At 43.9% G+C, this 27,913-nt stretch overlaps 2 protein-coding genes across 9 annotated transcripts in view; one reads left to right on the plus strand and one right to left on the minus strand.

Moving 5' to 3' along the window:
- The window catches only part of tank (TRAF family member-associated NFKB activator), a 40,892-nt gene that overhangs the window by 11,858 nt on the left and 1,121 nt on the right, over positions 1 to 27,913 (minus strand). For 3 of the 8 annotated variants that reach the window (XR_015102291.1, XM_086123940.1, XM_086123941.1), the window contains exons 1-3: positions 1,861 to 2,012; positions 906 to 1,047; positions 94 to 202 (exon numbers count right to left, since the gene is read on the minus strand). Coding sequence is in view for 7 of the 8 variants with exons in the window: in XM_086123940.1 (XP_085980066.1) it covers positions 94 to 202; positions 906 to 1,004 (208 nt within the window). In the remaining variant the exon portion in view is untranslated. Of the gene's footprint in view, positions 1 to 93; positions 203 to 905; positions 1,048 to 1,860; positions 2,021 to 3,185; positions 3,301 to 27,913 lie in introns of those variants that run through there. The other 5 variants (XM_086123939.1, XM_086123938.1, XM_086123937.1 and 2 more) reach the window with 5 other exon arrangements.
- Positions 11,002 to 27,678, plus strand: rbms1b (RNA binding motif, single stranded interacting protein 1b). The gene is made up of 13 exons (XM_086123805.1): positions 11,002 to 11,301; positions 15,153 to 15,331; positions 17,370 to 17,428; positions 18,263 to 18,354; positions 20,415 to 20,572; positions 21,470 to 21,549; positions 22,053 to 22,168; positions 22,805 to 22,854; positions 22,946 to 23,033; positions 23,555 to 23,605; positions 24,025 to 24,135; positions 25,271 to 25,351; positions 25,446 to 27,678. Exons 1-13 carry the CDS (start codon positions 11,251 to 11,253, stop codon positions 25,515 to 25,517), a joined length of 1,188 nt encoding a protein of 395 aa, XP_085979931.1. The 5' UTR covers positions 11,002 to 11,250; the 3' UTR covers positions 25,518 to 27,678.

A 27,913-nucleotide genomic window follows, 5' to 3' on the forward strand; every position in this document is an offset into this window, starting at 1 on the left:
CAGTAGAAAGTTGCCTGCATGTCAATCAAAAGAGTCCATCGCCAAGTCCCAGAAAGACGTGCAAGAGGAGAGGATTCGGGTCGCATCCCTCACCTGATGGTTGCCTTGTTGCAGACAGCTGAGCTTTCAGTTGGGCAATCAGCTGCTGCTGGTCTTCGATCTGCCTTTGCAGTTCTTGAGTGTATTGCTGATAATAGTCAGTCTGTTCAAAAAATACATTTGTGGTCACACTGACTGGTCCCAAGCCTTAGCCGTCACATTTCGATGTCAACATAGCAGTGATGAGGCATTTGTTTTTTTTAAAGAGATGCATTGTGCGACGCTACACTCATCTGCCACTTCATTAGGCACCCCTACGCAATCCAATGCGGCGGGAACTGTTCCACGATGTTGGTTGACCTCAAAGTTTTTCTTATCTCAATGCGCTGCATCTTAACATGGCAGTCAATGACATTTAAACAGTCTGAAAAAAAAATCATGTGTAAAACTTTAGTCGTTCTGAAGACACCTGACCAACACTTAATGGAGAGGAAACATTCAAAACGTCCGCAGATAACACGGGAAGCCATTTTGAGATGAGGTGCCCCTTGAACCCGCGTATGTACCGTAACTGATTTATTCATTTCCTGTCTTGTTCAATGGTACTTAGGGAACTCACAACATTTTCTTACATATCACCAGACATTTCTTTTTTAACCCAGGCAACAATAAATTATCACAACATCAATCTACGACACTTCTATGTTCATCTAATTACACACGAGTGCTTTGCGTTGTGGCCTGTGACTGTGGCAACCTAAAAACAGTGGTTCACTATCTCTCCTGGTCCAACTGGCACTGCAAGGTGGTTATTAAATAAATTTTCGTGCGGTGTTGCTGGTGGAAGTGATAGGCGGCGTCCTTACCATTTGCTGCAGCTCCTTTTGGGCATTGTCCTTTTCAATTGAAACCTGGCGATAAGCTTCGAAAGCTTTGTTGAGCTGGTCTCCAATGTTCCTCTCCATGCCGTGTGCGCCGCAATCATCACTGACAGAGCAGACATGGGACCTGTCAATGCAAGTCATTGTCAAGTGTATGTGTGTGTGTGTGTGTGTGTGTGCGCACGCTGAACTGTCATAGATTAGACATCAAAAAATGATCACATTAAGTATGTAGTATTCGGTGGGGATAAACACAATTCTGCTTGAAGAAGCCCATGTCAAGAATGAAAAAGACATCATATTTTGTTCACACTTTTATGCCTCTGTTTGGCAATTTCCCCATTGAACAAGCAGACAAATTAGCCAGAGACTGCCGTGAAACACACTGCCGGACTTTCAAATACTTTATGATAACTTTTTAGACTTTTAAGTACCTCCAGCAACCCAGTTAAGTTATTTACATTTTAGGAAATGCCTTGATGATGAAACGACACTCTGAAAAGCTGTAAATATGATGACCTTGGCAAAGTAATTCCTGCAAGTAGACTTCCTCTAATTGTACTCTCATTTCAAGATCCGATGGCAGGTCAAGCAATAAAAACAAGCCAGCTTCAAACTTCAAGACGAGTAAAATACGACTGAGGCTGAGTAAACTATTTATTGTGCCCCTTCGTGTTTTCGCTTTCAAAAAAGTTCCTGGGTCAAACTTGCATATTTACATTTCCATGTGCCACAGTAGTGGCACGGGAAGTCTAGTTTGGTGAACTTTTGCAAGACCCTCGCCAATCAACAGTTACTTTCCGGTCAAATTCACAACACGGGCGAATTGTAAGAGGTAGACCGTACTGATGTGGAAACCGTATTCAGCAATTCAAGCTAACCGACGATCAATTACGCGCGTCCTACGTCACAACACGAATGCCACTCAGCGTTCGCTTACCTTCATTGGGGATTAAAGGCGAAATTTAATGTGCGGACAACATGATCTTCTTCACACACGCAGACACACGCACATAAGCCACACGCGCGCGCGCGCACACAGAGTTAGGAAGTGGGGCTGAGGAGATGGCGAAGTGTGTGTTTTTACATAGCCTACTTAGCGGAGTTGGGAACTTCCCTCGGGGAATCCCCACTGCTCCGCGCACTTCCGTCTTTGGTTGTTATCGGCCAATGGGCGCGCGGTGTGGCGGCGCGGCGGCCCGCTCTTGGAGTTTGGTCCCGCCCACACGTCTGCTGCGTGAAACCGCCCCCCCACCACCCCCTCCTCTCACCCGACAACTGCAGAAGAGATCGGCAAAGCTCACCTTGTTCTTCTGCTTCTTGTTGGGGTTTGTTTTGGAAGTCGCTCGACGCACAAACTATTTTGGCAAGAAAGACTTTACAATTAATTTTCTACAAAACAGCGTCGGTGGCAAATGTAGGCGGTAGATGAAACGCGTTTTGGATTCCTGTGGGATGTTTGGATCACGATTTGCAACCAGAAATGATATGTCTTAGCTTATCAGTGTTACTCAAACTTTTGTTGTTTTTATACAAAGTACCACCTCAAACCACTGAGCTCTCTCCAAAGACTACCATAAGTATCCGTCCCGACTCTTGATTAAAATAAAACATGCTGCGATGTTAATCATAAAATGTCATTGTAAGAAACTAACTTTACGCACAGTTTGAAAATGAACACTGTGCTTTAATAGTGACATGGAAATATTTTTAGACAACTTTTGTATTGAAATGTTCAAAAGCAAACGTTCGTCATTATTTCATACAAATGTGGACACAAAAGTTCAATACAGCTGTACGCAACATTTTACAGGAAAAGACCTGCGGAGGTGGTTTGTGATTAAAATTAGTTTAGCGGCATTTCTGCACACTACTTGTGCAACTTTGCCATCCTAGTCGAACAACAAATGTCACTAGGGAGGTAACCCATTTCCTACTTGATATTTGCACTCTACAGTAAATGTTTACTAATGGAATTTCATAATGTTACTTAGTGGGGCCATTTGTCTCCATCACTTAAAACTTAACAAACCTATTTTTTAATGAAGAAAGAGTCCATGGGATATTAATTTATTTCGCTAATTCCTATTCTTAATTTTACATGAAGTATTACGATTGTAGTGGAGGCACTCGAAATGACCAGCAGATGGCAGCAAGGAGATTTTCGCATTGTTTTTGCATTGCCATTTTAAATTTCATTTTTCATTTAAAGAAGCACGGATAAATGTACATCTTCCATGTTGCGTCTGTTTCCTGTGCACTGACCTGGCGGCCAAAAAGCATCAGCACTGCAGAGAAGCCAACAACATTTCACAAGAATTGGTCTCCAGGGAGTTGTGGTGTCCATTTGCAGCATCATGCAGCTAACCTCTGGGAAGACCTAGGAAGGCATCAAAGGAAGGCCTTTGTTTAGAGGACATGTGGCAATGTTTTAACCAGCTTTAACAATTATCAAGTTGACTGTGGTGGCGCCTTAAGGATCGAGCGACTCGACATACAGGTTTTTCAAAACACAAGCTGTCATTTGGAGTACTTTTTTTTTTTTAATGCTTTGACTTGTGACCCCAAATTTGACAGATGACCATTTGGCAGATAACTCACCTCAACGCAGCCTGGCATATAGTGACTTTTTTTAAGGCTTCAAGCTGTTTATTACCATTCCTCGATGAAGTTTACTGTCCAAGTAAACATCAAACACAGTGTTACATCTTGGGTATTTAAAAGAACTACATAGTTTTGCCTTGAAGTTCACTAGCTTACTGTTTATACATAATGGCAAATGCCAGACGGGCTACTGAATACTATAGTGTTTTATTAATGGTGTAGCAACACATCTAGACAGATAATATAATACCCACAGGACGGTATGATTATGGCCAAAATGATGATGCTGATTAGTCTTATCAATATTGAAACCGTGATAATTTAATTAAGGCACCACTGCATCGTTTGCAGACGACATACAGAGATCATCTGAGGAAGCTGCGTTCAACCCAGCCGGCCACTGGGAAGATAAAGGTCTGACTGGACCCGGGCAATAAATCTTGTGACAGCATGCGCTTCATTGATGCTTCCTCAAAGGAAAACAAACAGTGTGGTGTAGGTCTGCAGAAATTTGAGATCAGACGGAGGGCAAAGCTAAGCACTCTGCACTCTGGCATGTTTTGGGGGGGGGGGGGGGGAGTGGGAAGAATGCGAGGCCGAACGCATATCAAATTTCAGAGGACCAGATTAACAGTTTGAGAAAGAATTTAGCGGCAGCTCATTGAAGCACAATATGGACAGGGGGAAAAAAAAAAAGGAAATGATTCTCAACAATACAACAATTGTGCCAAACAATAGCAAAACTAGCGTTGACGGTGTTGCAATGCCTTTTCTGCACTTCCAGGAATGCAAACAAACAGGATGTCCTCAAGAGCGGCGCAACGGGCCATGCAGAGCAGACTTCCACGAAAAAGGTAAAGCAGAAGGCGGCATTATCTCAGTGGAGACTCTGGCCTCGGGGGCTTCCTGCTATTTAAAGACTGTAGGCCGACACGTTGTGTGCAAAGAGGCGCTCAGACTCGTCGACGGTTTGTCGCACAAATCCGTCGGGCGCTGCCGCTTGCAGGATGAGGCTATTGTGCGGCGCTCAACAGCTCATGACTTGGCATCACATTCCCATCCCGCCAGCGGTTTTCCAGGTACGGAGGAAGGCTCGGAGCTGCCTGCGTGCAAGCAATATCCCGCTTGATATTCGATGAAAAGGAACCTGCAGGCGGGCGTTTGATTTTGGGCCACGATGGAGCAATTTTGCTCAGCATAAAAGAGGCCGATGGCTTCTCTGTCTCTGAAATTCTGTTCACAAGCAGGCAAAATCTCAATGAGAGTTGACTTAGTTCACACGGAGGGGGACTTGGCCATCTAGTTTCACTCATGAAGTCATACAGGGGATATAAATAGTCTACACCCCCTGTTCAAATGCCTTTTTTTGGAGCGGTCAACAAAAACAAGACGGAGCTCATTCATTCTAACAGATTTTTATCTGCCATTAAAGTGACCCACAACCCGCACCCCAACTCGATTGAATTTGTTTTGAGAAAGGAAGTAAAAATACCAAAATAATGTGGGTTGCACAAGTGTGCACACCCGCTTAGAACTGGGATGTGGCTGTGTTCAGAATAAGTATGGCAGTCAGAATACCATTTAAAGTGTCTCTGAGATGTGTAAGTAGGCTTTTCATTTGCTTTCCACATCCCCCCCAACCCCCCCGCAAACACTGATCGCTATTTTGAACTCTTGCAGGATGACTTCCACCCAGTCCAAAGCCCCGGTTCCAGAGAAAAACGGCCCTAAGCAATTGATGCTGCCACCACCATGCTTTGTTTTTCTTGCGGTGATCTTGGTGCAATCTTGTGTTTGCACCAAATATCCCCTTTGGAATTACGGGCAAAATGTTAGATCATAACACAATGCCCTATTTGTATTTGGGGGATTTTGTTATGACTTTGGCTGAGACAGGCAATTGCGAACACCGCGAAATGAATGCGTTCCATGCAAAATGGTGTGTCAAATTCAGTATCTGAACAAATGCAGTTCCTTTTATTTTGAAATATGTTGTTTTGTTGAACGGGAGCTACTTCCGCGCTGGTTCAATTTAGCATTGGCCTTCACTCGTCGTACAACGATTTCTAATTTGTTAGCGTGAGATAAAGTAAGAGTTCGAATCAATAATGGGGGGGGGGGGGGTTGAGGCCTGTTTAAATAATTTTAATAAAGTGTGACGTCATCCAGTCATTGATGTGTCTTGTTGACTGCGGGACTGAATGACACCTTCCTAATTGATAGATTGTGCTGTATTTCATCTCATTCATTCATTTCATTTGTTTCTCTTCCTTCTGTGAATGATTTGATTACAGTATCGAGAGAGAAGGAGGACATACAGTATATTTCAGCGCGACTTAGAATTTGAAAAAAAGAAATGTCAAGAAGTGAAAGGGCATTTGAGGATATGAGGAAAGTACGCTAAAGGGCCTACAGCAATCTTGAGTTACACAAGAGAGAGACAAGAGTCTGCTTCATTAATCAGATTTTGGGCAATATCATGACAGGATGGACATTTTCCATCACAAATATCAAACAAGCCAGTCTTGCAGCCACTCACAAACTTTAATGTGACCGTTTCATTTCTACTTTGGAGTTCTTTCGGGCATCTATAGCAATTCGTCAAAAGTTGTTTGTACAGTAAATAGAACGCCGGTGCACACCAATACGAGTGGTGATCATTATTTTCCTGCATTGGTGTCCAACTCTGACATGTTTGTCTCATTGGAAACACGATCATTCATCACGGCGGCACTCGAGTTAAAAAGGTCTAATTATTGTAAATGCTCTTTCAGGAAGAAAGGGTGGAACGTCAAAATCCCAACTCATAAATCTGTCAACCATCCAAAACTGCTGGGAAAAAATTTTTTGTCCCACACCAAAACATTGAGGTCCAACTCACACCGTGCAAGGCGTTCGTTGCACAATATATCGCCGTATCGAACTCAGCCAGCATCAAGGCTTTAACGACGCACATCCGGCTGTTTGTTTAGCCGTTTTAGAGACTCATTTCAAAAAAGAGGACCAAATGGCTCTCAAACGATTCTTTTTGAGAGCCGCTTCGCGGTAATTTGTTTTCCTGGGAAGTGTGTGCTCGCCTGGTGATTCTGCTTATTGATTCCTCCTCTTAGGGGGAGAACCAGCACTTCGACTGCAACTGCCCGTCACTCACCGAGCGGCGAAGGATACGCGAGTGTTTGCGCACGCCCCGAATGTTGACTTTTTGTCAAGGTTCGTTTAAGGTTGCAAATGTCCGGCAAACGTCTTTGCGACCCTCGAGCCTCTCCAGTTGGTCCAAAATACTGCTGCTCGCCTGAAGAAGGAGCACAAAATATTTATTTTCTCTCTTTCTCTCAGGGAAGCAAAAACTGCATGAAGTTTTTTGGTCTCATGATCTACTTTGAGAATTCTTCCCCGTGTTTTTCTTCCCTTAAGATACACGACGGATACGTTGTAGATACGAAAGCAAACAAACCCATATGTGTTATTTTATTCCCTCACCTCATAAAAATTGATAGGAGGATCGATACGAATCAGATCAACAAGCGGTATCGACAGTGGAATCGCTAAATTCTTATGTGCATATGATGGGGATTAATTAAATGACCATAATTTGTCATGGGCAACAAATTGGAGGATGACCAACATCCCGGAGCGGATTGTGCTCAACATTTAAAAAAAAAAAAAAAAAAAAAAGATCCTCAGTGGGGGTGGTGCAGCTGACTAAATTCAGCCCTTACAAAGTCTTTTCTCACAGCAAATGTTGAGGCTCTTGACGAAAGAACCCTTTCAATGCATTTCGGACCACACCGAACTTGAAATAACGTGCCCACTGTGCCGTGGCGCTCCATCGCGTGGCTGTTTACTGTTGACAATCAAGTTTGAAGATTTGCCCCGCAGCAGCGTTTCCACAATGAAACACCGCGTTGGCGCTGCTCGTTATGTCAACGTGAGGCCCGAAAGAGCACAAGGACTCTCATTCTTGGCACATTTGACATGAATGCGCTGAGGGCAGAGCGCCAAAGTGAAACCTTTTCCTGCGGCCCGTCAAGTATTTCCTCTCATTCAGCGGACAGGATTCGGAAAAAGGAGGTGAAATGCCGCAGAACAACGAGCGCCGTCAAATCTCTTTTTACATTTGCAATCGAAATCGCCCGTTTGATTTTGTACAGTATTTCTTTGACGCGCCGCGATTTCATCTTCAGCCACGCAAGCTTGTTTGTTCCCCCCCCCCATATTTACCTCAACAAATTATTCCTGGAAATTTCATGTCATGTTTGGAATTCCGTTGAACTGTGTGCTCTGAGTTTGTATGGGTAACGTGATCTTCTCCCGCGCCGATTCTCTTCAACAAGCACTGAGCAGTCAATGTCAACACGCAACGAGGAGTCTTAAATGTGTCCGTTTGTCGTCGTCTTTGCAAACTGGTCAAGCAAATTGTGTTCCTTTCAAGTACAGTTCATTTCCAGTTCTTTGATTTACAACGTTGGGAAAAGCTGAGCCTGACGCGCCAAATGACTTCTAAATGGTTCCGAAAAAAAAACAAAACAAAACAACATTTGGTTTTATAAAAAGTTGACAAGTAGAAATGGCAAAATGGCATGAAGAAAAGTGACAATGACAAGATCCAAACATACACACATGATGTTGATTCAAAAATATCGATCAGAAGAATCAAGTCCAAAAATGGGGGATGTGCTTACACTGAAAACAAAACCAACCTTGCTGCTTTTTTTGGCTCCTGTACGAGAACCCTGGAAAAGACGAGTTGAGTCGTATCAGTTGAAGACAAAGTCGACTCAAGAACTTGGTTGAAACATGACTGCGGGTTTTTGTTTGTAAAGCACAAGATCAGGAATGGCGCGAGAGGCAGAAAGTCCTGGAAAAAAAAAAGAAAAAGAAAAACACACTCTCTGATTTCCCTCGGAAATCCCCAGCGAGCATCAGAGTGAAAATGGGTTTATGATTCGATGAATGTGATCCATGTCGCAATCTCAGCATTTCCAACAATCGTTCTTTATAATGAAGTGGAGCCTCGAAAAGAGCGGTGCGATACGGCCTCGATATCGTGATATCGCACAGAATGTGACCTGGTGCTTGCTCATTGAATGGTGTGCGATTTAAGTGGTCGGATCGAGTCAAAAGCAATCGTGAGAGCTTTGGAAGGAGCCCAGCCGCACGCTAGTTTAAGTGTGAAGAAAAGCTGCGATACTTTGAATCACAGGTTGGGGTTTTTTTCCAAGCGGGAGGCAGCGTTGCGGCCCGCACTAAAGGAGCAGGAGAGGCAATTTTCACACGATGCCGCCAATTCAGGCGAGTACTTACTGAGTTGTTAATAAGCTTGATGTGCGTCTACTTATAATCTGGTATTTTTTTGCCAGAGTAAAAAAATAAAATAAAATAAAAATGAATCTCAAATTATGTCAGTGACAAGCTACGGCAGCTAAGACAGTGACGATGCTTTTGTTGCGGTGAATCAGTTCGTTTTCCTTTTTCCTATGACAGTGGAACTCCGGAACTGAACACACTCGCTGATATAAGTTGAACCAAATGGTTCCAAATTTTCCTCAAATAAAATCATGTCAAAATGATTCATGTTCTTCATAATGATAAATTCAAACCAGCAAATGTTTATGAATAGCACAGACAACACTTGATAGCTTGTCAATTCTTAATTGAGATACAAGAACAAAGAGACGTTAACCACTGTATCTTATAATCGAACAAGAAAAGTCGAATAAATTTAAACTACAATATGTGCTTTGAAAAGTGTTAATGGAGTTGCCTTTGGACAGAGATCATGACTCATGACTACTTAACAAACCACGTGTTCAACTTCTGCCTGGTAAAATGTATTTGTGATGATATCGTACTTTTAATTCCTATCCTGCCTCTCCAATTTTCATATTTATCTTCTCTGTCATCACTTGTACCCTTCGGTGGTGGCCTGAAAGGAGAAAAAGCTAAATTGGTTGAGTGAATCCTTCAGATGCTTACTGACGGGATATCACACTCGATAGCTCACATTATGCATGATAGTTTGAACTTCAAACTTTGTTTTTCGAGGAGGATTTTCGCCCCCCAAATAGTTTGATTAAACTCCTGTTCCACCTTTGGCGTGTTCATTTCGGAAATTCCCCAATATATAATCACACAATTGGCATACAAATATGTGACAATTAGTCTTTGTAGCGAGTGTACTGAAAAAAAATCCCTAAATACATACATAATAAATCTGTTCACTTGTAGTTATCTTTGTTGTTACACTTGATTAAGGTGTTGTGTTGGTTTTATAAACTGCACTATGAGTCACCTGTCCAAAGTCAAATTAAGGCCTCCAACAAAATATTCTCCAACGGATTCAATTGCCTCTTCCCTGCCCACCCACACAGAGCATAGAGTGCCGACTCGGACCTTTCCCTCTTTTTTCCCATGCCGACCCCAGTCACTTCAGCTGGTAAACATGTTTATTTGCTCAACTGGTGACCTTCAGATTCATTTAGGAATGACCTATCGTAAATCACACCTGTAGAATGGTGCCTGAACATACGAGTTCCCCAACTTGAGATGTTTCCGAGTTACACGAATGCTACTGTCAGACAGTTATTACACTTTACAAAATGTTATTTATTTACATTCTCCTCTTATATGATACAGTAATGCTACTTTTGTTGAAGTAAAAATAAGTACAGGATTAATGCTATTTCAAATAATGTCACTTGGGGATTTAAAATAAGGATAAAGATGGGGTCATTTTAAGATCAGGGACTTGTTTTATTAAATTAAAAATGCAATATAGTGTTCATGCTACAAAACAGGTCATGGGTTAGAAAATTTGTTACATATCGATGAGAGGATATTAGAAATCGTTTACTCTTGAGTAATGCAAAGAAACAACAATGCTGACACAGATAAGAGCATGTGAGCAACGTTTCATATTTCCGCGATGATTTTGTGACGTCGACGATTGTGACGTTGTGCATTTTTCATCCTATCTCATTCAAATGTACGGTCAAGGACGACGTCACCGCTTGTTGTCATTCGCCGTAACTACCAGCGTCGTAATGGTCCGTCATCAGCTCTATGTGTGACCAAATTAGAATACCTCGAGCAGTAGGTAATTCAAATCGTCACGAGTGGTAAATGTCCATATTTCCCCTTTTGTTGAAAAAGTACGTTTCATGCAAAGGCAAACAGAACCATGAGGACAAGCCACACCGTGGAATGTTAAGTATGCATCATGTAACACTCCAAACGACAACATGGGGGGATAGCGGGCTCAAAGGCGTGTTCTTAGCAAAACAAGTCATTACATTTTACTCTATACGAGATGTTATTCGTCACCTCATAATGAGGTTTCTGTGTGAATTGGTCAAACACGCCTGCAAACAGCGAAACGTAGCGATAATCTTTGTCTTTTTGTGAAAATTGGGATTCAAGCACCCCTACGCGACCGGCGAAATAGTTTGGTCCAACATTTCAGCCTCACTCTTGCTTCCCACTGACTGCGAGTCATGAAGCCCGTCAAACAGACAAGGCAGGGCCGCAGTCGAAGTTGGGACAGGGCCGTCTGTTACCGGAGAGTCGACGATATCGAGGCTGCGTGACCACAGATATGCTCACAATTCCATTTTTATGCGCGTCGTCAGCCGAGTGAGCGGCCGACATATGCCAGCCGGTTTCCTACTTTTAGGCGAGGGACTTAGTTATTCAAGTAAAAGCCAACTCTCCCTTCAGCAGACCGAGGATGATTTTTTCTAATACTGGAAACCCACTAAGGACTCAGTTTCGCAAACAGGTAACTAATACGTTTTCGATCCGCTCTATTCCGCCTTTACAACTGACTTCCGCACGTCTCATTACTGCTGTAATAACGACGAAACCGAGTTGGACATCAACTCGCGCCCCTAAAGTCGATGTTTATTTGTGCGAAGCTGGAGTGTTGCGTTCAGGGTCTTGTGAAGCATTAATTTGCTATGTGAAAAGGGAAGGTTGGGATTCAGAAGAAGAATGAGGACTATTATGCTAGGTAGGGAGGGGAAAAAAAGAAAAGAGCGCGGTGTTTTAAGGCGCCTGTGTGATTCACAGGTCTCTCGAGAATAAGGTGAATACCGGCTGCGTGCATCACGGAGCGAAACAAAACGAGCCTTGGACTTGACTTATTTTTCTCCTAAGCAACCTCAAATGGCACGAGAGGAAAATCAAAAGTTTTCCAGCAGCACTTAAAAATAAATGGTATGCTCCCCCGTTTGGATTGGATTTCATAGCATTGTCCTTGAAAGGTGATGAGTTAAGCGTTGGAGCATTCAGTTTGTCCCAGTTACATATATTGATTTCTCTCAGAATCTCGCTTAGCCAAAAAGGTTTGTGAAAATAAGCCCCATTTGCTCATGTTCACGCTGTTATCCTGTGGCAGGAGCTGAATGGGCGAGGCCTGTTACTGGAAGCCCTGCGCATTATACAGTATGACAGGCTCAGCTGGTCTGTTGCTGACTGATAAGATGTCGTCCGCTCCCCATTCTCCTCGCAGTCCTGTATCCGAATGAATTGATCGCTGAATGAAACCAAAAACTGACCCCCCGGCTCTCTCGGGGAAAGGAAGTGTCAGTCTCGCACTTAACTGGAAGTCAACTCTGGCTATTCTATAGCATACTGTAGTTACATGTAGAAACACATGCGATCAACTTCGCCGCCTTGACTAGTAATCAATGTGTTTTCCCCCTACCAATCCACATAAAGCTGGCAAACATACGCCGCAGGACTGCGCAATTTAACAGCAAACTCCATAGGGTTTGGTACGTTATTTTCTTATGCAGCTTTCATAGAATAACTCATTAGTACTCCATTTTCCTTAGGTATAGATCAGTTCAATGTTTGTATATTCAAAATTGTACTCAACCAGAATTTGTGAAAGAAGAAAAAAAATAAATAAATCAATGAGTTGGAACCATCATGTGAGCCACATCGTACTGCTGCATTCTTGTTAGACCACATCCTCAGCAAATAAATGATTCATTCCGAATGTGTCCCCCCCACCCCCCTCCCGGTAATGGGCATTTTACATTAAAAATTTTTTTGCAGCAATTCCAAAAATATAATCCTGTCACGCAAATGAACATTATGCTAGTCGTCGGAGTAACTAGTTCAAGCAATCAACTCTACATGTTTTGGGCTTCCTTTGGTTTTTTTTTGGCAACACCCGTTTCAAAAAAATGGCCCATCGCCAACATGGGATGCTTAGACAAACATAAACTGTAAAACAAGTTACGGGAATTAATGCTAGGTGTTAAAATATGTATTCAATGTTATAACATATGTTGGCAGGCAGAACAATCAATTGCTTTCCATTCGATGCGGGAAGGTCCAATGAACTTGTTTGTTTGTTATGTTGCCATGAAACGAGAGCTTCAAACGCCTCCAAATTTCTCCATAACAAATAAATTCAGAAAAAAAAGATGATTAGCTTACATGACCCATTCTACCGCACATTGCAGGAATGATCCATTGGCGCTATTTGAAGTCCCAATATTGAATATATGTGACGCCATTTTGAATTCAGAATTTTGGCCCGTATGAGCTTTTCGGTGGCTCTTTATGATTGAAACTTGTTAGCCAATCAGAGAAGGACTTCCCTGTGTTAGAAGGAAAGGATCATCCGTGCATTATCCCCAATCGCAAAATCGTTGGTGCGTTGTACTCAGGTTGAAGGGGCCATTCCAGCCAGACTGAGCATTTGGACATTTTTGGGTGAAAAAAAAAAAGTCCAAATTCATGTTGCTAATATTAGCCTTGTGATCAATGAAACAGGCCCAGCTTTTTTACACTGACGAATTGAATTTGTGAGTAAATTGAGAGAAGGTCATTGTTATTTCAGTATTCACACACTTTGTGACGTTGGCCTCCGCGCTGTGAGATTTTTTTTGCCATGGCTCCATAAAAGGTTGGGAAACTGGAATAGAGGTGAACTGATTTTTAGACGTGGCAAAAGTTCAGAGTTTCTTTGACAGTCCATCAATCCACTCTCTATCTGCACCAAATAAAGGATACGAGCAACTTTTTGGGCTTTTGATCATGTGTGAGCTTTCGCCTTTTGTTAGTGTGGATACAAACCGCACCAAACAAACAAAACAAAAAAAATGAGGTCCGCTTTTGTTCTGGGCCAAATATTCTGGTGTGAATAAACCCAAAGTCTTTGGGGCAAACAATCCGCACAGGTGTGCTGCCATGTTTCCCGTCGTTTTGAGAATGTGGACTTTTGTCCTATATTTTTTCGGGCTCAATTGAACCAATGTGTGACTTATGGTTTCTCAAAATATCTTTGCAAAATTGTGAAATTAACCACAGTCACGCTGTGAATAAAAGGGTGGGGGGGGGGCCCGTCATGAGACTGCCATTGAAAACAGGTCACACTGACGGCTTTTTGTTTTTTTATTCGGCGGCGACTGCTACTGTCACCTATTGTATTCATGTGACAACGGGAGTAACATTATTGCTCACCGTTTCACCTCCGCGTCTTCATAAAAAAAATATTTTAAAAAATCTCATCCCTCACAGGAAATCCTTTCATGAACTAATTTTGGGCCGGCTCCATTGAGTCCTTCAATCAATTCCTCATAAGTCGACTTTGAGGAAGGCAGTGAATGGACGGGAGGTAACTTGAGGGACAATGAGGACTGTGACCAACAGTCAGATGCGGCAAAAAGCCAAACTTGATTTCACGGCGACGACAATATGAAGACGAGAGAGAAGCTCCTCTCGGCTCGGGTTGCTCAGTCATGTCAGGGTTTCATGCTTCAGATTCCATTAGCTTCCTCTCAGCTTGAGATTCGCCAAAGCGAAGGTGGTTGTGGGGGATAATCGCTGACAAATCCCTGAAGGGGAAAGCTCTCGTCAGACCGGAACAAGTCACTCTGGAATTTGTGTTTTTCTCCTCACACCGGCTGCAACAAGTATAACACTGACAAGTTTTTATTTCACATGCGCTTGATTTGCATTCATGAGCACAGATAAATTAAAAAATAGCATGTCAAGTCCGCCGTACGCAGAGCGGCATGATAAGGCTCCGGATTTACTACTGTATTTCATTCAATTATTATTATTATTATTTTTGGAACCACAAACAACATGGCGAGATTGTCAAGGAAGAAGCGGATCGCCCTGGCCGCTGGCGCTATCATACGAAGAAAGGAAACGGGCAAGGATAAAGGAACGAGTGTGGGCTATTTTAGAGGCTCTTTTCATTCATTGACAAGACTCGTATGAAGTCCACTTGCATGATTCAAATATGACCTGAACTTTCTTTTTAATTCAGTACCAGCCAATTCTGGACCAAGTCTGAAAAGACGTTTAAAAACGTCTTTGGGAGTGAATGAGTTAATTTATCTGCAAAATGAAATTAAAAAAATACAATTTTTATAGATATCTTTTAGCCTGCCACATTCTAATAGGCTAGAAATTTACTGTGAAAAAAATAAATAAAATGACAGCCCAACCTAACCTGCCTTTGACAGTTTTTTTTCCCCTCCACAGTAGCTATTTTGACAGCAAAAAAAAAACCAAACAAACACAGATTCCTCATTCACATGTTGCCTCTCTGTGATTTAAGATCCCCGCCTGACCTTTAATCGGACCCTTGTTTCCCACCTCCAGTCACCCGTTAGCCTCCTGTCTCATCCCATGGCTCCACCCAGCCCAAGTAACAACAGCAGCACCAACAACAGCAGCAGCAGTAGCACTGCAGGCTGGGAGCAACTCAGCAAAACCAACCTCTACATCCGAGGCTTGTCCCCATCAACAACAGACCATGACCTGGTCAAGCTCTGTCAGCCGTGAGTAGCGCATTTCCTCTCGTCGTTATCTACTATTGGTCTGCCATCGATTGCCTTGTTCCAAATTGCGGGAGCGGTCGTACGCCGACATACAACCGCTTTAGGCTCCACGGACTGGTTTGATGATGACACCAGAAAATTCATTCATCCATCCACCCCCCCCCCCCCCCCCATCCGTTTTATCCTCACAAGTGCCGCGGGCGTGCTGGAGCCCATCCCAGCTGTCTTCGGGCAGTGGGCGCGGTACACCCTGAGCTGGTTGCCAGCCAATCGCAGGGCACACAGACGAACAACCATTTGCTCTCACACTCGTGCCTCGGGACAATTAAGCTCACCTGTTAACCTGCCGTGCATGTTTTTTGGAATGTGGGAGGAAACCGGAGTACCCGGAGAAAACCCACACAGGCATGGGGAGAACATGCAAGCTCGAAACGGGAAGGCCCGAGCCGGAATGAAACGCCGGACTTTTGCACGGTGGCATGGACGTGCTAGCCAGTCGCCCATCGATGCTAACAAATTGATTCTGATTCAATTACTTGTTTGGTCCCAATGTGAGAAAATAGGCCAAAGTCTTCAGCATATTTTTCCAAAGTACATGTAGATGGTTGCAAATGTCTTACTTTGATTCAACACAAAGAAAATCAGTCTGCGCTCGTGCGGGACGACAGGATTTGGCATCTGGCCCGGCCGGGCTCAAGCGCCGGTCAATGACCCCCTTCACAACACAGTCACTGGTCATCAGTCCAGGATGTAGTCTGTCCCCCCTGCTAGAATCGTTTGAGGCGAGGTGCCCGGGCTGGGCTGGATAAGCGCTGGAGAAAAATGGATGCGTGGACATTCCTGCCCTTCCTTCATGTAGTTTGACGAGTTACGCTAATGATGAGGGATCGCTTGAGACGACACTGCTGGTTGCCGACCGTTAAGACTGGATTCACATTGCACGACAATTTCGATCGATTTCGATTTTGGGATATCCGTTACTCATGCGGGAATCCTTTTACTTTGGTTTAATAGCTGAAGTGCTGCGCAATGTCCATCCATCCATGAGTTATTTTAGTTATTTTAATTGAAGTAGACCAGTGGTTCTTAACCTTTTTAGGGGTACCGAACCCAAGATAAGAAAACCTTTATACGTCTCGCAATGGAGAAATTCCCAATTTGTAATAATATAATATACAGTATATATATTATGTTCCATAATATATATAAGGTCTCTCTATATATATATATATATACAGTATATATATAAATGATAATAATAAATATAAAAAATGATATGCGCATTCACCGAACCTTTCATGAGTGAAAAATATATATTTTATTTTTTACAAATTCAAGATATTTAAAAAAAAACACATTTATTATAAACAGAAAAAAGTAAATACAATTTCAAGAGATACGTATATATATATATATATATATATATTTTTTTTTTTTAACGTCCTATCACGACAGTCACGCGTTGACTACTAAGCGAGCTAAATTTCCCGCAGCACCGATTGGACAAGCAATGTCATGTGATCATCGGCAGCCAGCGATGGCCAAGCGGGCGTGTCATAGCTAATTGACATGTCGAGTCGCTTGTGTCTCATCCTCCATGGCAGAGGCTCCGTCGAAACCCTGAGACCGATTCACCGAACCCCTGGCGTTCGATCGAACCCACTGAGCTAGACGAATACGTTGAAGATCTTCCATCGGCTAATCATTCTGAATGAATTAAAAACACAAAAGAATGTGAAGTTCCGCCTTTTGCCATCGATGATTCCATTGCTCTGAATGACGTATCGGTATTTTTTTTTGGCAATAGTATCGTTTGTGTATTCTGCATTCATCCAGGGGGTCGCCTATTTTCCGTTCTCATTCTGGGGACGTTGACGCCTGCATTGCAGCCTCTTCCAATGTTTCATGCCACTGCCATGATGTCACCATTGCTGAACCCTCCCTTGTTGCATGCTGTACAACTGGCTCTCTCTCTCTCTCTTTTTCTCCCTCTTCTAATGCATACGGCGCACACCTTGTCTTTCTGCTTGTCCCTCAGGTATGGCAAAATTGTATCAACAAAGGCCATCCTGGACAAGACGACAAATAAATGCAAAGGTGGGTGGTTGGACTCATTTGTATCACCCAGCGGGCACCGCACACTCACTGGCGCTCACACGCCTTAGTCATGGCTCATCGTTGGCTTGCGGCGTACCGTCGAAGGGTAATGAGCCGAATCTTTCGTCACTGCGCAGTTCAAATGAAAACTAGAGTCCAGCTGCTTTAAATCATCCCGGAGCATATTATATTTACAAGTTCCGCCTTTGTTGCTTTGTCACTGGCACGGTTGTTAGGGGGGGGGGGGGGGGTTTCCATGGGAAGTAGCAGACTCTGTTGAGTGACCCAGTACAGATCTCCGTTAAGCGCCCATTGAAATGTTGTCTCGTCTACTTGTACTGTTCCACACACGCGCGACAGGTCAATGCAAAAATGCCCCACGACGCTGGATTTGGAGTTCGAATCGTTCAAAATTTCAATCCGGCATCATTACCTTTCCAAAATGCAGCGTACCCCACGACAAAAGGCCTTTTGGCTTGAAAGAGCAATCCCAAATTCGCCTTTATTTAGTTTGAACGGGCTAAAAATAGCTCGGCTCGGAGCCAGGCGCGATGGCTTCACCGTGTTTGTACGCCGCAGAACAAAGAGCTGACCTCAGCCCGTTCACATCACCCCCCCCCCCCCGCTAGCTGCGCGTCAGCGCTTTTTGCCGCTCGTCTTCCACGTGCGTACACATCCAAAGCGTATCGACCGACAATTATCGACGTACAGGTACAACAAAAGAAGGTTTCGTTTAGTCAAGGATGAAACCATCCACCAGAGACAGGTCGAGCGACATTGATATTATTGATGAACGCCGTACGTCGCCCTGACTGTCCTACTTGTCTCCTTCAGGATACGGCTTTGTGGATTTTGATAGCCCCACCGCAGCTCAGAAAGCTGTGGCTGCCCTAAAGACCAGTGGCGTTCAAGCTCAGATGGCGAAGGTCTGTCTTTTCATATTCACACCCACTCGTGTGCACCGTCAACTGTTTCCGAGGACCTTTGCACACACACACACACGACACATGAAAATAGAAAACGAATTCCCACATTTTTCAAACATGCAAGCAGTTTTGCTTCCCTTTTGTGCTCTGTCGTACAAAACGGTGGACTTGCACAAACCATTGCCATCTCCACACAAGTGTGCGGCACGCACCGTTTCATGAGCGTGCTGCCTGCCCCCACTGGTTTTTCCCTTTGCCATTCAAACAAATGGGAGGAGAATGCATCGTTTCACAGACTGAGGGACTGTGTCATTGCCAAGATGGCTGCCATTACGTTCACCGCTAAATGTATTCATAGCGCCCGTCCACTGTTAGTTCATCACGCTCATCCTTGTCTTTCTCTCCCTTGACCGAAATCGGACTTTTAAACCACAGGTGTCAAAGTCAAGGCCCGGGGGCCAGATCTGGCCCGCCACGTCATTTTATGTGGCCCGCAAGAGCAAATCAAGCATGTCAAGTTTCATGACGCTCGCTAAAGTCGGAACCAAATGTTCAAATTGTCGTATGTAATCCACAATAACAGTCGTTATTTTTGACTTCTGATTTTAAAACTAGTTATCCATCAATTTGCTGTGCGCTGTGTCTATAATATGTGGAGGTGATTTTACATTTATATGGCTTCCCAAAATTCCTAACGGCCCTCGAAGGGAACCCGTAACTACAATGTGGCCCGCCACAAAAACCGAGCTTGAACCATCACCATCACGATAGAAAACACGGATTGTTGTCTGAAATATCGCACCGTGATCTTTACCCTTAAGACGTCGTCATCGTGGTCCTTTGTCGCGCTGTACGTTGCTCATGTTTTCATGCGCGACTCTCACGGTGCCTCGAAGGGCTTCCGCTAGGATTGCAACTCCCGAATTCGTTGACGAGGTTCCCGTCGGTGGTGCCAATCAGCAGATATGATGCGAATATGTACCGAACTACCATATCGGCGATGCCCAAGTCAGAGTATTTAACCGTCAAAAATGAAACCACACCCACAGCTCAAATTCAATGATCAAGCCCCAAAAGTTGGGTTTTTTGTAATAACTGTTATTTGCTGTACTTGATGTTGGACAGTGAAACTACAAAAATGTTTAAATCGTCTCATCTCATTAATACTTGCACACAACAAATTCATAGTTTACTTGTTTAGAGAAGAGTCATGTTATTGTTCAAGTGAGCGTAAATAGGGTCACAGAATTCTCGCAAGGTTATTTCTTATTCGTGACCAATTTGACATTTCGGAAGTAGACGCGTGATTTTCTTTCGGGAGGCCACATACAATGACGTGGCGGGCCTGGAGTTTGACACCTGCGCCGTAGGCTGAATGGAACCGAGCCCTCATCTTAATCAACCTTCTTTAATGATGCAAATTACAATCATGAACACAAAGAGCCATCGCATGTTCCTTCTGCTACGTCATCCGAGGTCGCCCACAGTTCATCGATACTCTGCCGACATTCACATAACAAAGTCACGTTTAGGAAGTAATATCGGCCCTGCGCGCACTCTCGACCGTCGCGTCGTCTCCCGCATCTTGTCGAGACAATCAAGATGCTCAAACACGACGACATCTCCTCTCCTCCCCTCCGATCTCGCCAAACCAGTTGTGCGTTCTGAACCAGTTTCTTCTGGATTCTATTTTCTTTGGCCTGCTGCATTATGTTCAAATGCGAACTGTTGATTATTATTATTATTTTTTTTCCCCTTGTCGTGTGTCACCTTGCCGACCGTCTGGCGCTGAACGCGGCGCTCCAATGCTGATGAATATTAATGACGAGAGCCCAACTCCCCGGGGCCTCGTCACCATCTCTCACATTTCTGCCGATACTATTAGAAGAGAAATGAGCCGAGCATGAAAACTGTGACCGCGCGCGGCTCTACACCACAATTGTTCACCGCGGCCATTTTGGAACCTAAAGCTAACCAAGGATGAACGCAAACGCTTTTTGAGTCGTGCACTTCTACGTAGCGTTTGAACCTCTCGCCCTTTTTTTTTTTTTGCCCTTCAGCAACAAGAGCAAGACCCAACCAACTTGTATATCTCCAACCTGCCCCTATCCATGGACGAGCAGGAGCTGGAGAACATGCTGAAGCACTTTGGCCAGGTCATATCCACTCGTATCTTGAGGGACTCGGGCGGAGCGAGCAGAGGAGTGGGATTTGCCAGGTAGGACCCCAAAACTGCTGAATATGCTTTTCAGGACTGCTGGCAAGTCTTAACTTTTCCCACTTGGAGCTGACGCGGTGTGAATGTTAACACTTGGATGATAAACATGGCTGGCGACCACGTTTACTTTGCCGGACAATGAACGTTTTGTGGCAGCCTTCATCTTTTTAAAAAAAAACCTCATTTAACTATTTAAAAAAAAAAAAAAAAGCCCTCAGGTTGACAGACTGTAGCCATATTTACACCCACCAATTGCCTCCAAAGACCGTTTTGGTTGAATGCACCGCTGCTAAATAGACGAAAGTCCGTATGCGGAAACCGCAGTTCATCACTGGGCCGCCACCAGGAGCGGTGCCGTTGATCGAGTCTCAGCCACTTTGCGTTCTCAAGAACAAACCGAGGCATCGGCGATGGGAAATTGCGCGACACCCTTGCAAATCTCTGCTGTGGCGCAATCGCTCCGAGCAGCATGATTCGACTCCATACGGCACCGAGCTTCTGACTCAAAAGGTTCTTTCAACAAAACGGCCAATCAAGGAAATGTCATCGCGTGTCTTAAAACTTGATATCTGCACGAATGATCATGACCGAAAAGGCCGAGCCTTGATTAGATCTGTTCCGACCCCAAACGTGAACCCAACTGCGATCTTAAAACCAAGGTACGTACCCGACCAATCGTGACTGTTGGCGCACAGTTGCACCTGTAGAAATGAAGGGCAAAATTTCTTTCCAGCTTCGATGTAAGCCACCTTCCTTCTAAAGCAGTACGGTCCTTTCTCATAATCTCCTTTTTTTTTTGTGTGTGTGTGTGTAAATCTTGTACTTTTCCTGGTTGATCGCGGGCCATGGCAACATTCTCGCTGACTCGACTGTGCTCCCCGTCTCCCGTACATTCAGGATGGAGTCCACAGAAAAATGTGACGCAGTCATTTCTCACTTCAACGGCAAGTTCATCAAGACGCCCGCCGGTGTTCCGGGTAAAGAATCTCGCATTGGCATTCAAAACATTGCAAAATACTCCATTTCTGCATTTATCTGCTAGGAGCCGAGTCATACGGCGCCAATGAATCGTGATAATTCGGTCACAGTGAAACGGAAGTCAAGATGAATCGGTCAGTGTTCAGATGCTGGACGCACGAGCCGTGTCAAGGAGGCGGGACGCGGTCAGCCAACCGTTTCCTCCTTCCAAATGGGGGTCTGCAGCGAGAGGGATCGTATACATTCAGCCTAAGAGGCTCACTGCGCCCTCCACTCTCAGTCTAATCTTTTTAATTGGATTATCTGACAGAAATAGTCCCTTGCAGTCATGCCTCCTTTCAGAAGGCCGTGGGGGGTTTACAGGCCCTCAGTCGGCAAATTACAAGCTCGTGTTGTCTGGCTGCTTAGTAAACGACTGTTGGGAAAACACGACGCATAATATTGTTACCCACACCGCTTTTTTGATAAAGCCCGCTCTCAATTCTCTTGCTCCCCAATCCAGCGCCGGCTGAACCTTTGCTTTGCAAGTTCGCTGATGGCGGGCAGAAAAAGAGACAAAGCCAAAACAAGTTTGTTCAGAACGGTCGCGGTTGGCTCCGAGATGGAAACGCCAGACTGGTAAGTTGGACTCAACTTTTTTCCCCCCCGAATTTCAGAGGAAAGCTTAACTGAGGCGGTGCCATGAACTTAATCACTGTCACGCGCGTTTACGTTCGTCGAATGGAAGCCAACCGTTTTGCCGCCTGCTGATGTATACGTTCGTCGAGTCCGTCAGTCGCGAGGCGAGCGGCGCGCCGTGCAATCGCAGTCATTCGGATGTCGCTCCCCACTGACGGTGCCCGGTGAGAAAGTCGAGCGGGACCCGAAAACCGGGTAACAATCAGTGAGATTGACGTTAATGTACCTTCGTAACCTCAAAATAGCCCTGCGGATGGCTCGGTGATGACTAACGTCAAATTTGTTTGCTTGGTTATTAAAGCGACAGCTCGCGCAATTGTCCGTGGTCATAATTACGATATACAAGCTGCTTATAAGTTTCAAACAAGAGTGTCATGTGACTAACAAGAGAACATAACATTTGAAAAAATGGCTCCACTGCAGTGTGCTCATGCTGAAATTGCAGAGATCGCGCGTATGGCCTCACAACACACAACACCCGCGCATTACACACACGTTGGGTGTGTGGGGGTGTCGTGACGACAATGCATTCTTCGCCATTTTTTTTTCCCTCAACTTGTTCTTTTTCCCCTCCAGGCTGGAATGACACTCACGTATGATCCCAGCGCAGCTGCCATGCAAAACGGGTACGTCGTGCTCGCTTGTGAAAAATCCTTTTGCACTCCGTGTCGTCAATCTCACCGAATGCTACACATGCTTCTCATTTGGTGCGCGCAGATTCTTCCCGACAGCGTACAGCATTTCAAACAGGATGATTGCTCACACGCCCTTGTCCACGTACATGTCTCCAGTTTCAGCGTACCAGGTTCGGATTCTTGACTCTCTTCATGCGAGTACTGTACACGTGTACCCAACTGCCACAATTTTCTCGAGAGCCCATCTATGTCTGCGTGTGCTGCGGCACCGCTTGTGTTTAAATATCCGTTGCTTGAAGGGTTACGCAACTCTCGAAACATCTCAGCAGGTTTTGTTAGCCCGTCTATGGAATTTTGCGTTGGCTTTTCTCAGATTTGCACCTTGTTGAAATGCTCTTAGTTTTATGTTTAAAGTTCAACTGGAGGTTGGCAATAAAGTGTGTATTGAATTGGTCACTGCCACTATTTAGCACTGGTAATATATTTTAACTTAAAAAAACCAAAAAAAAAAAACCACGTTGCTCCAATTTGATTAAATAAAGACACGCTCAGGTATCGCTATTCTAAAAGAGAATCCAATACAAGCATCACTTTTACACATTATGATCCAACATTCCTGCCTGTCCACGGCTTGTCATCAAGTAAAAGAGAATCAGAAGGATGACCTCCTTTTTTCTGTGTGACCTTACAGGTGCAGAACCCGTCGTGGATGCCTCATCAGCCCTACATCATGCAGCACCCCGTAAGCACCCTTTGTCTTTTTTTTTTTGTCTTAAATGCTTCAGAGTAGAAGTGAAACCTTTTTTTTCCCCACACAAGGCGATCCATGCAGTACAATTATTATTATTATTATTATTAAGTACCAGGATAGACCTAGCAGGTGTGTTATGATACGAATCGTAAAGATGGTCATGGAATGAGATCTCTGGTTTTGCTTTGTTCTAAAAAAAGGCCAACGTGCGTTGCAACCTGACCGCACCATATGACCGTCCCCTGCTCTGGTCATGGCTTCGAAAAAAAAAAATAATTAAATGACAGTTAAAAGGTGTCAGCCTCTTAAAAAAAAAAAGAAAAAATCACATTTTTGAAAAAGAAAAAAATTTCAACATTTACGCTTGATGTTCCGCCATCTGCATCCATTCCCCTCACTTGTGTTTCCAGAGTGCAGTCATATCGCCCTCTGTGGAGCCATCGTTGTCACTGCAGCCGACATCCCTGATGACTCCCCTGGCCCAGCAATTGAGTCATATGTCTTTGGGCAATGCAGGAGCGGTGAGAGAACAGCGCTTTGTCTCACAACGTTTTGATCAGAAATGCTCTGTTAGCAGGGAAGTTCCACGACATTTTGTCACAAAAGATGCAGTTCAAATCTAAAAACGACAAAACGTTCACTTTATGCAAGTCACCCCCCCCCCCCTTGCCAAGCCTTCGAGCTCTCCTGAGAGGCCTTCTTTAAGGATCTTCCACAGCGCCGTTGTCAGGGAATCTTGATGTCATCCCAGTCATCAAAACCGGTCCCTAAATGACTCCTTGAGCTTGGGAATGGAGGGGGTGGGGAAATTCACGCCGAGCCAGGTCAGGTTGCCCCGGCATGGCAATGTTTATTCTCAGCCGGGAACCATCGGATGCTTCAGGCAACTCGCCTCTCAAGTTCTCGTGAAGCAAACGCCGCAGCATTTCTTTGGAGACGCACCAGTTGATCGTCTTGCCCACATTGAAGGGGAAAACTTGTAGTTTGGTTCTGAATGAGTGAGCCAACTTACTATTTTTTTTGTTTTTTTTTAGATACAAGCTTCTCTTCAGCCTTTTTTTTTTTTTGCAAGCGCAAACTTGTGATAGCAGCGCTTTTGTTGTGGCAGTGAACTCAATGAATCCACTTCACAAAAAGCAACAGTTAAATATTTGGGGGGGGGGGGGGTCTTCATGTTTAGATTTATTCTGAAACTAAGAGAATTACACATTTGGTTTTGGAATCAATCCCATAGCTTTGCCATGAAAAAGTCTGGTCGGTTCAGTGCCTGACAACGCAAACTGACATGCTCATCGATAGTCACGCTTTTAAAAGCCATGAATAGGGAACAACGGTGGTCCGACACATCCGCAGATCATATCACTGGTGAGCCTTGCTGTTACGGTGAAATACTGCCACCCAGTGGCCAAAGTAGGCACATCAGCATTTAAAAAAATAGACAAACGCCGACATGGCGGGGAAGCTCAAACTGGACTATTGGTTTTCCATTCACGACGCGGAAAGACCATTTTCGTGACAGTGTTTTGATTTATGACCGTGGTCAGGGAACACTTTCAGCTTGTATCTCAAGGCACCACCGTATATCAGTTATGACAACAGTCCTGGAACTTACAGCACCTCGCGTATGACCATCGCCATCTCTCTGTCTGTCTTTAGTTCATGGCCACCAGCAGTCCGATGCCGAGTGCTTACATCCCTCAGTACACGCACATGCAGCCAGCAGCTGTCCCCGGAGATGTAAGCGCATCACCGTCCAGAAGCTAAAACCTTTTCGGCCCCAAGCGGGGAAAAAAAGGGTAACTATTGGCAACCTGGGTGTTCTGTCTTTCAGGAAAATGGAGTCGCGTCTCATGTGGACACTTCGGGCAACCCGTCGTCGTACGTCTACCAACAAACCAAGTAGTGCAGACTTAACGTTTGGACAACCACTACAGCAATCCCGGCAACAAAAAGCAATGAACGCTACAAGGCCTTCACCGTTTTGCACTGGTTCTACAATTGTCGCGAGGCTATTTTTTTTTTTTTTTTTGCGATCGTTTTGGAGGAGCCAAAAAGAATACTCTTCGCTTTATCAAATGATTTTAACAAGTACTAAAAGACCATGTTTTGAAAAGTTTTTAAACATTTTCGTACAAGAAAAAAAGGTTTATTTTTTACCAAAGATTGCCAGCAAATACAAGAAGAAAAAAAAAACCGTGCATGATGGTGATCAATGTCTTTTTCTGCTTTGATATTTGGACGTTTTTTTTGTGCTTGCTGTGCGAGTGTTGCCATGGCCAAGTGTTTCACGTTTTCCTCTCCCGTCGTGCTTTCAGATGACAATGCTATCCGATTACAGTTTGCCTTAACAGTTTTGCTACAGTGATTGTTTAGATCGCCACCAAAAACAAACAAAAAAAACAACAAAAAAAAACACGGAAGCGAGGGGCTGTTGCTTTGTAAATGAGCTACGTCATGTGTTTTTGCGGCACCAGGCCTACGGAGTAGATGTAGAAATGTACTGACGCCTGTTGATTTTGTTTTGATATTTATTTGGAAAAAGATTACTTTACATGGTCAGAGATTTTTTTTTGCTGTTGGATCTAGCCTTTTTTTTTTTTTGCCCATCTCATTTAAGCTAGCTGACATTAAGTTGGTGAGGCAAGAATCCTTTTTTTCGTGGTAACTTTGGGTTGCTTTTTAGATGACTTTTTTAAAAAAAAAACTTTTATTTAACAAGCCAAGAGGAACACAGATTTAGAATTGTACACACGACAAAGCCTTGACAATGGACTTTGTGGGAGCTAACAGGAGACACGCGTTGTATCGTACCTCTGTTTTGAATAGGAAACCAACAGTCGGCACTTTGTTTTATCACCAAAGATTAGAAGTTTTATATACGGAGGAAACAGAATCGGTGTCATTTACCAGAAAGCGGGGTGACTCTCCAAAGTAAAGCTCGCGGCGACGGACTGTGCCTTTTCTCAACATTTACACTCAGCTAGCATACGGACAGGTAGTGGTAAATATGGAGGCTAACAAGCGTAAAAGTCGGCCGGAATCCAACAAGTGCCACAGACTACGTTCTGACAGAAAAGGAGACGAGGCAATATGATAATGAGGAGCTAGTGTTTAAAAAAAAACAAACGTGGTTTGATCTGATATGACAAGTGGTGCTTTCAATATATATATATATATATCTATATGTTTTGGGTAACATTCTTGATCAAGGTGCCCTTCTGCTATTCCAACAAGTGGTCAGTCAGACCAGATATCTACCTCAGTTTTTCAATGTTCCTCAGTTCTAAACCGGGTTAGCTAGTCCAGCCCACTTCCCAGACCAAATTCTACGCTCAGGAGCTGGTCACACGGTGTCGTTTCCTGTAGGATTTTTTATTTTTTTTTTCCTGAAAAGGTTTTTCTTCCAAACATCTTTGTACGTTGTGTTTTTGTTTTCAGGAAGGGGGGGGGGGGGGGGGTTCAACCGCACGCTTCTAGCTTTAGTCAACAACTACTACTTTCGCCTCAGTAGATTCCAAGGACAATAAGTTGGTGTTCACTGGATATGTGCTCATTTTCTAATAGTTCTACACCCCATCGTGGGTGTAGAACAAACTCACAAGCGCCATTAGTTGGGTGTCAAGCGTTACTGAGGTTATGCGTCACGCCCGAGACTGAGAGCTAATATCGTTTTGTGAGATTTTGCTGCCCGAAAAGGCGTCTAAACCAAGTGCCATAGTATCGGGGGTCGAAAACTGCAGAAGTGTGTCAAAGAAAAACTGCTCTTACAAGCAACCATCATGTTGAACAGTCATTAGGTTGTAATGAAAAGAAAGGTAATTTATAAAGATGTTTTTGTACAGAGATTGAGGAAGAGGTTTATGAAAAGTTTGGTTTTGTCGTTATTGATTTGTACCACATTCTTGCCTGTGGTGATTTATTTGTACAGTAAAAAGCTTCTTTATGTCTGTTTGGTAGTGTTTGTTAGGGCTGAACTTGGTTCCCCTTGTAGATTTCTGCCTCAGGTTTATTCTTTTTACTTGGATTTTTTTTTAAATAAAAGGAAACAGATTTTTTTAAGCGTATTCATATCCTTTTTGTGAATAAGTGTTAATAACTGTTTTTTTCCCTTGAAATAGTTGCCTGTTAAACTAGCTTGTTTTCCCAGTTTAAAACAAAGTCATCGACATGAATAAACAAGACGCCTTCTTTCTTTCCCTCTTGAGGGAGAAAAACAAAACAGGTGTTGCCATAAAGTGCATATACTAGCACAACGTGTCTAAAAACATTTGAGAGAGGAAATAAGCAACAGATTTGATA

The sequence above is a fragment of the Hippocampus guttulatus genome, chromosome 11 (genome assembly GCF_054856545.1).
Source record: "Hippocampus guttulatus isolate MCC_2025c chromosome 11, RoL_Hgut_1.0, whole genome shotgun sequence".
NCBI classification, from domain to species: Eukaryota; Metazoa; Chordata; class Actinopteri; order Syngnathiformes; family Syngnathidae; genus Hippocampus; species Hippocampus guttulatus.

Excerpts from the sequence above, each read along its gene's own strand:
- rbms1b (XM_086123805.1), top strand. The coding sequence starts at position 11,251 with ATGATTTTTTCTAATACTGGAAACCCACTAAGGACTCAGTTTCGCAAA. Across the intron at positions 23,034-23,554 it reads CTCCAGTTTCAGCGTACCAG|GTGCAGAACCCGTCGTGGAT; the intron begins GTTCGGATTCTT and ends GTGACCTTACAG. Across the intron at positions 25,352-25,445 it reads CAGCAGCTGTCCCCGGAGAT|GAAAATGGAGTCGCGTCTCA; the intron begins GTAAGCGCATCA and ends TCTGTCTTTCAG.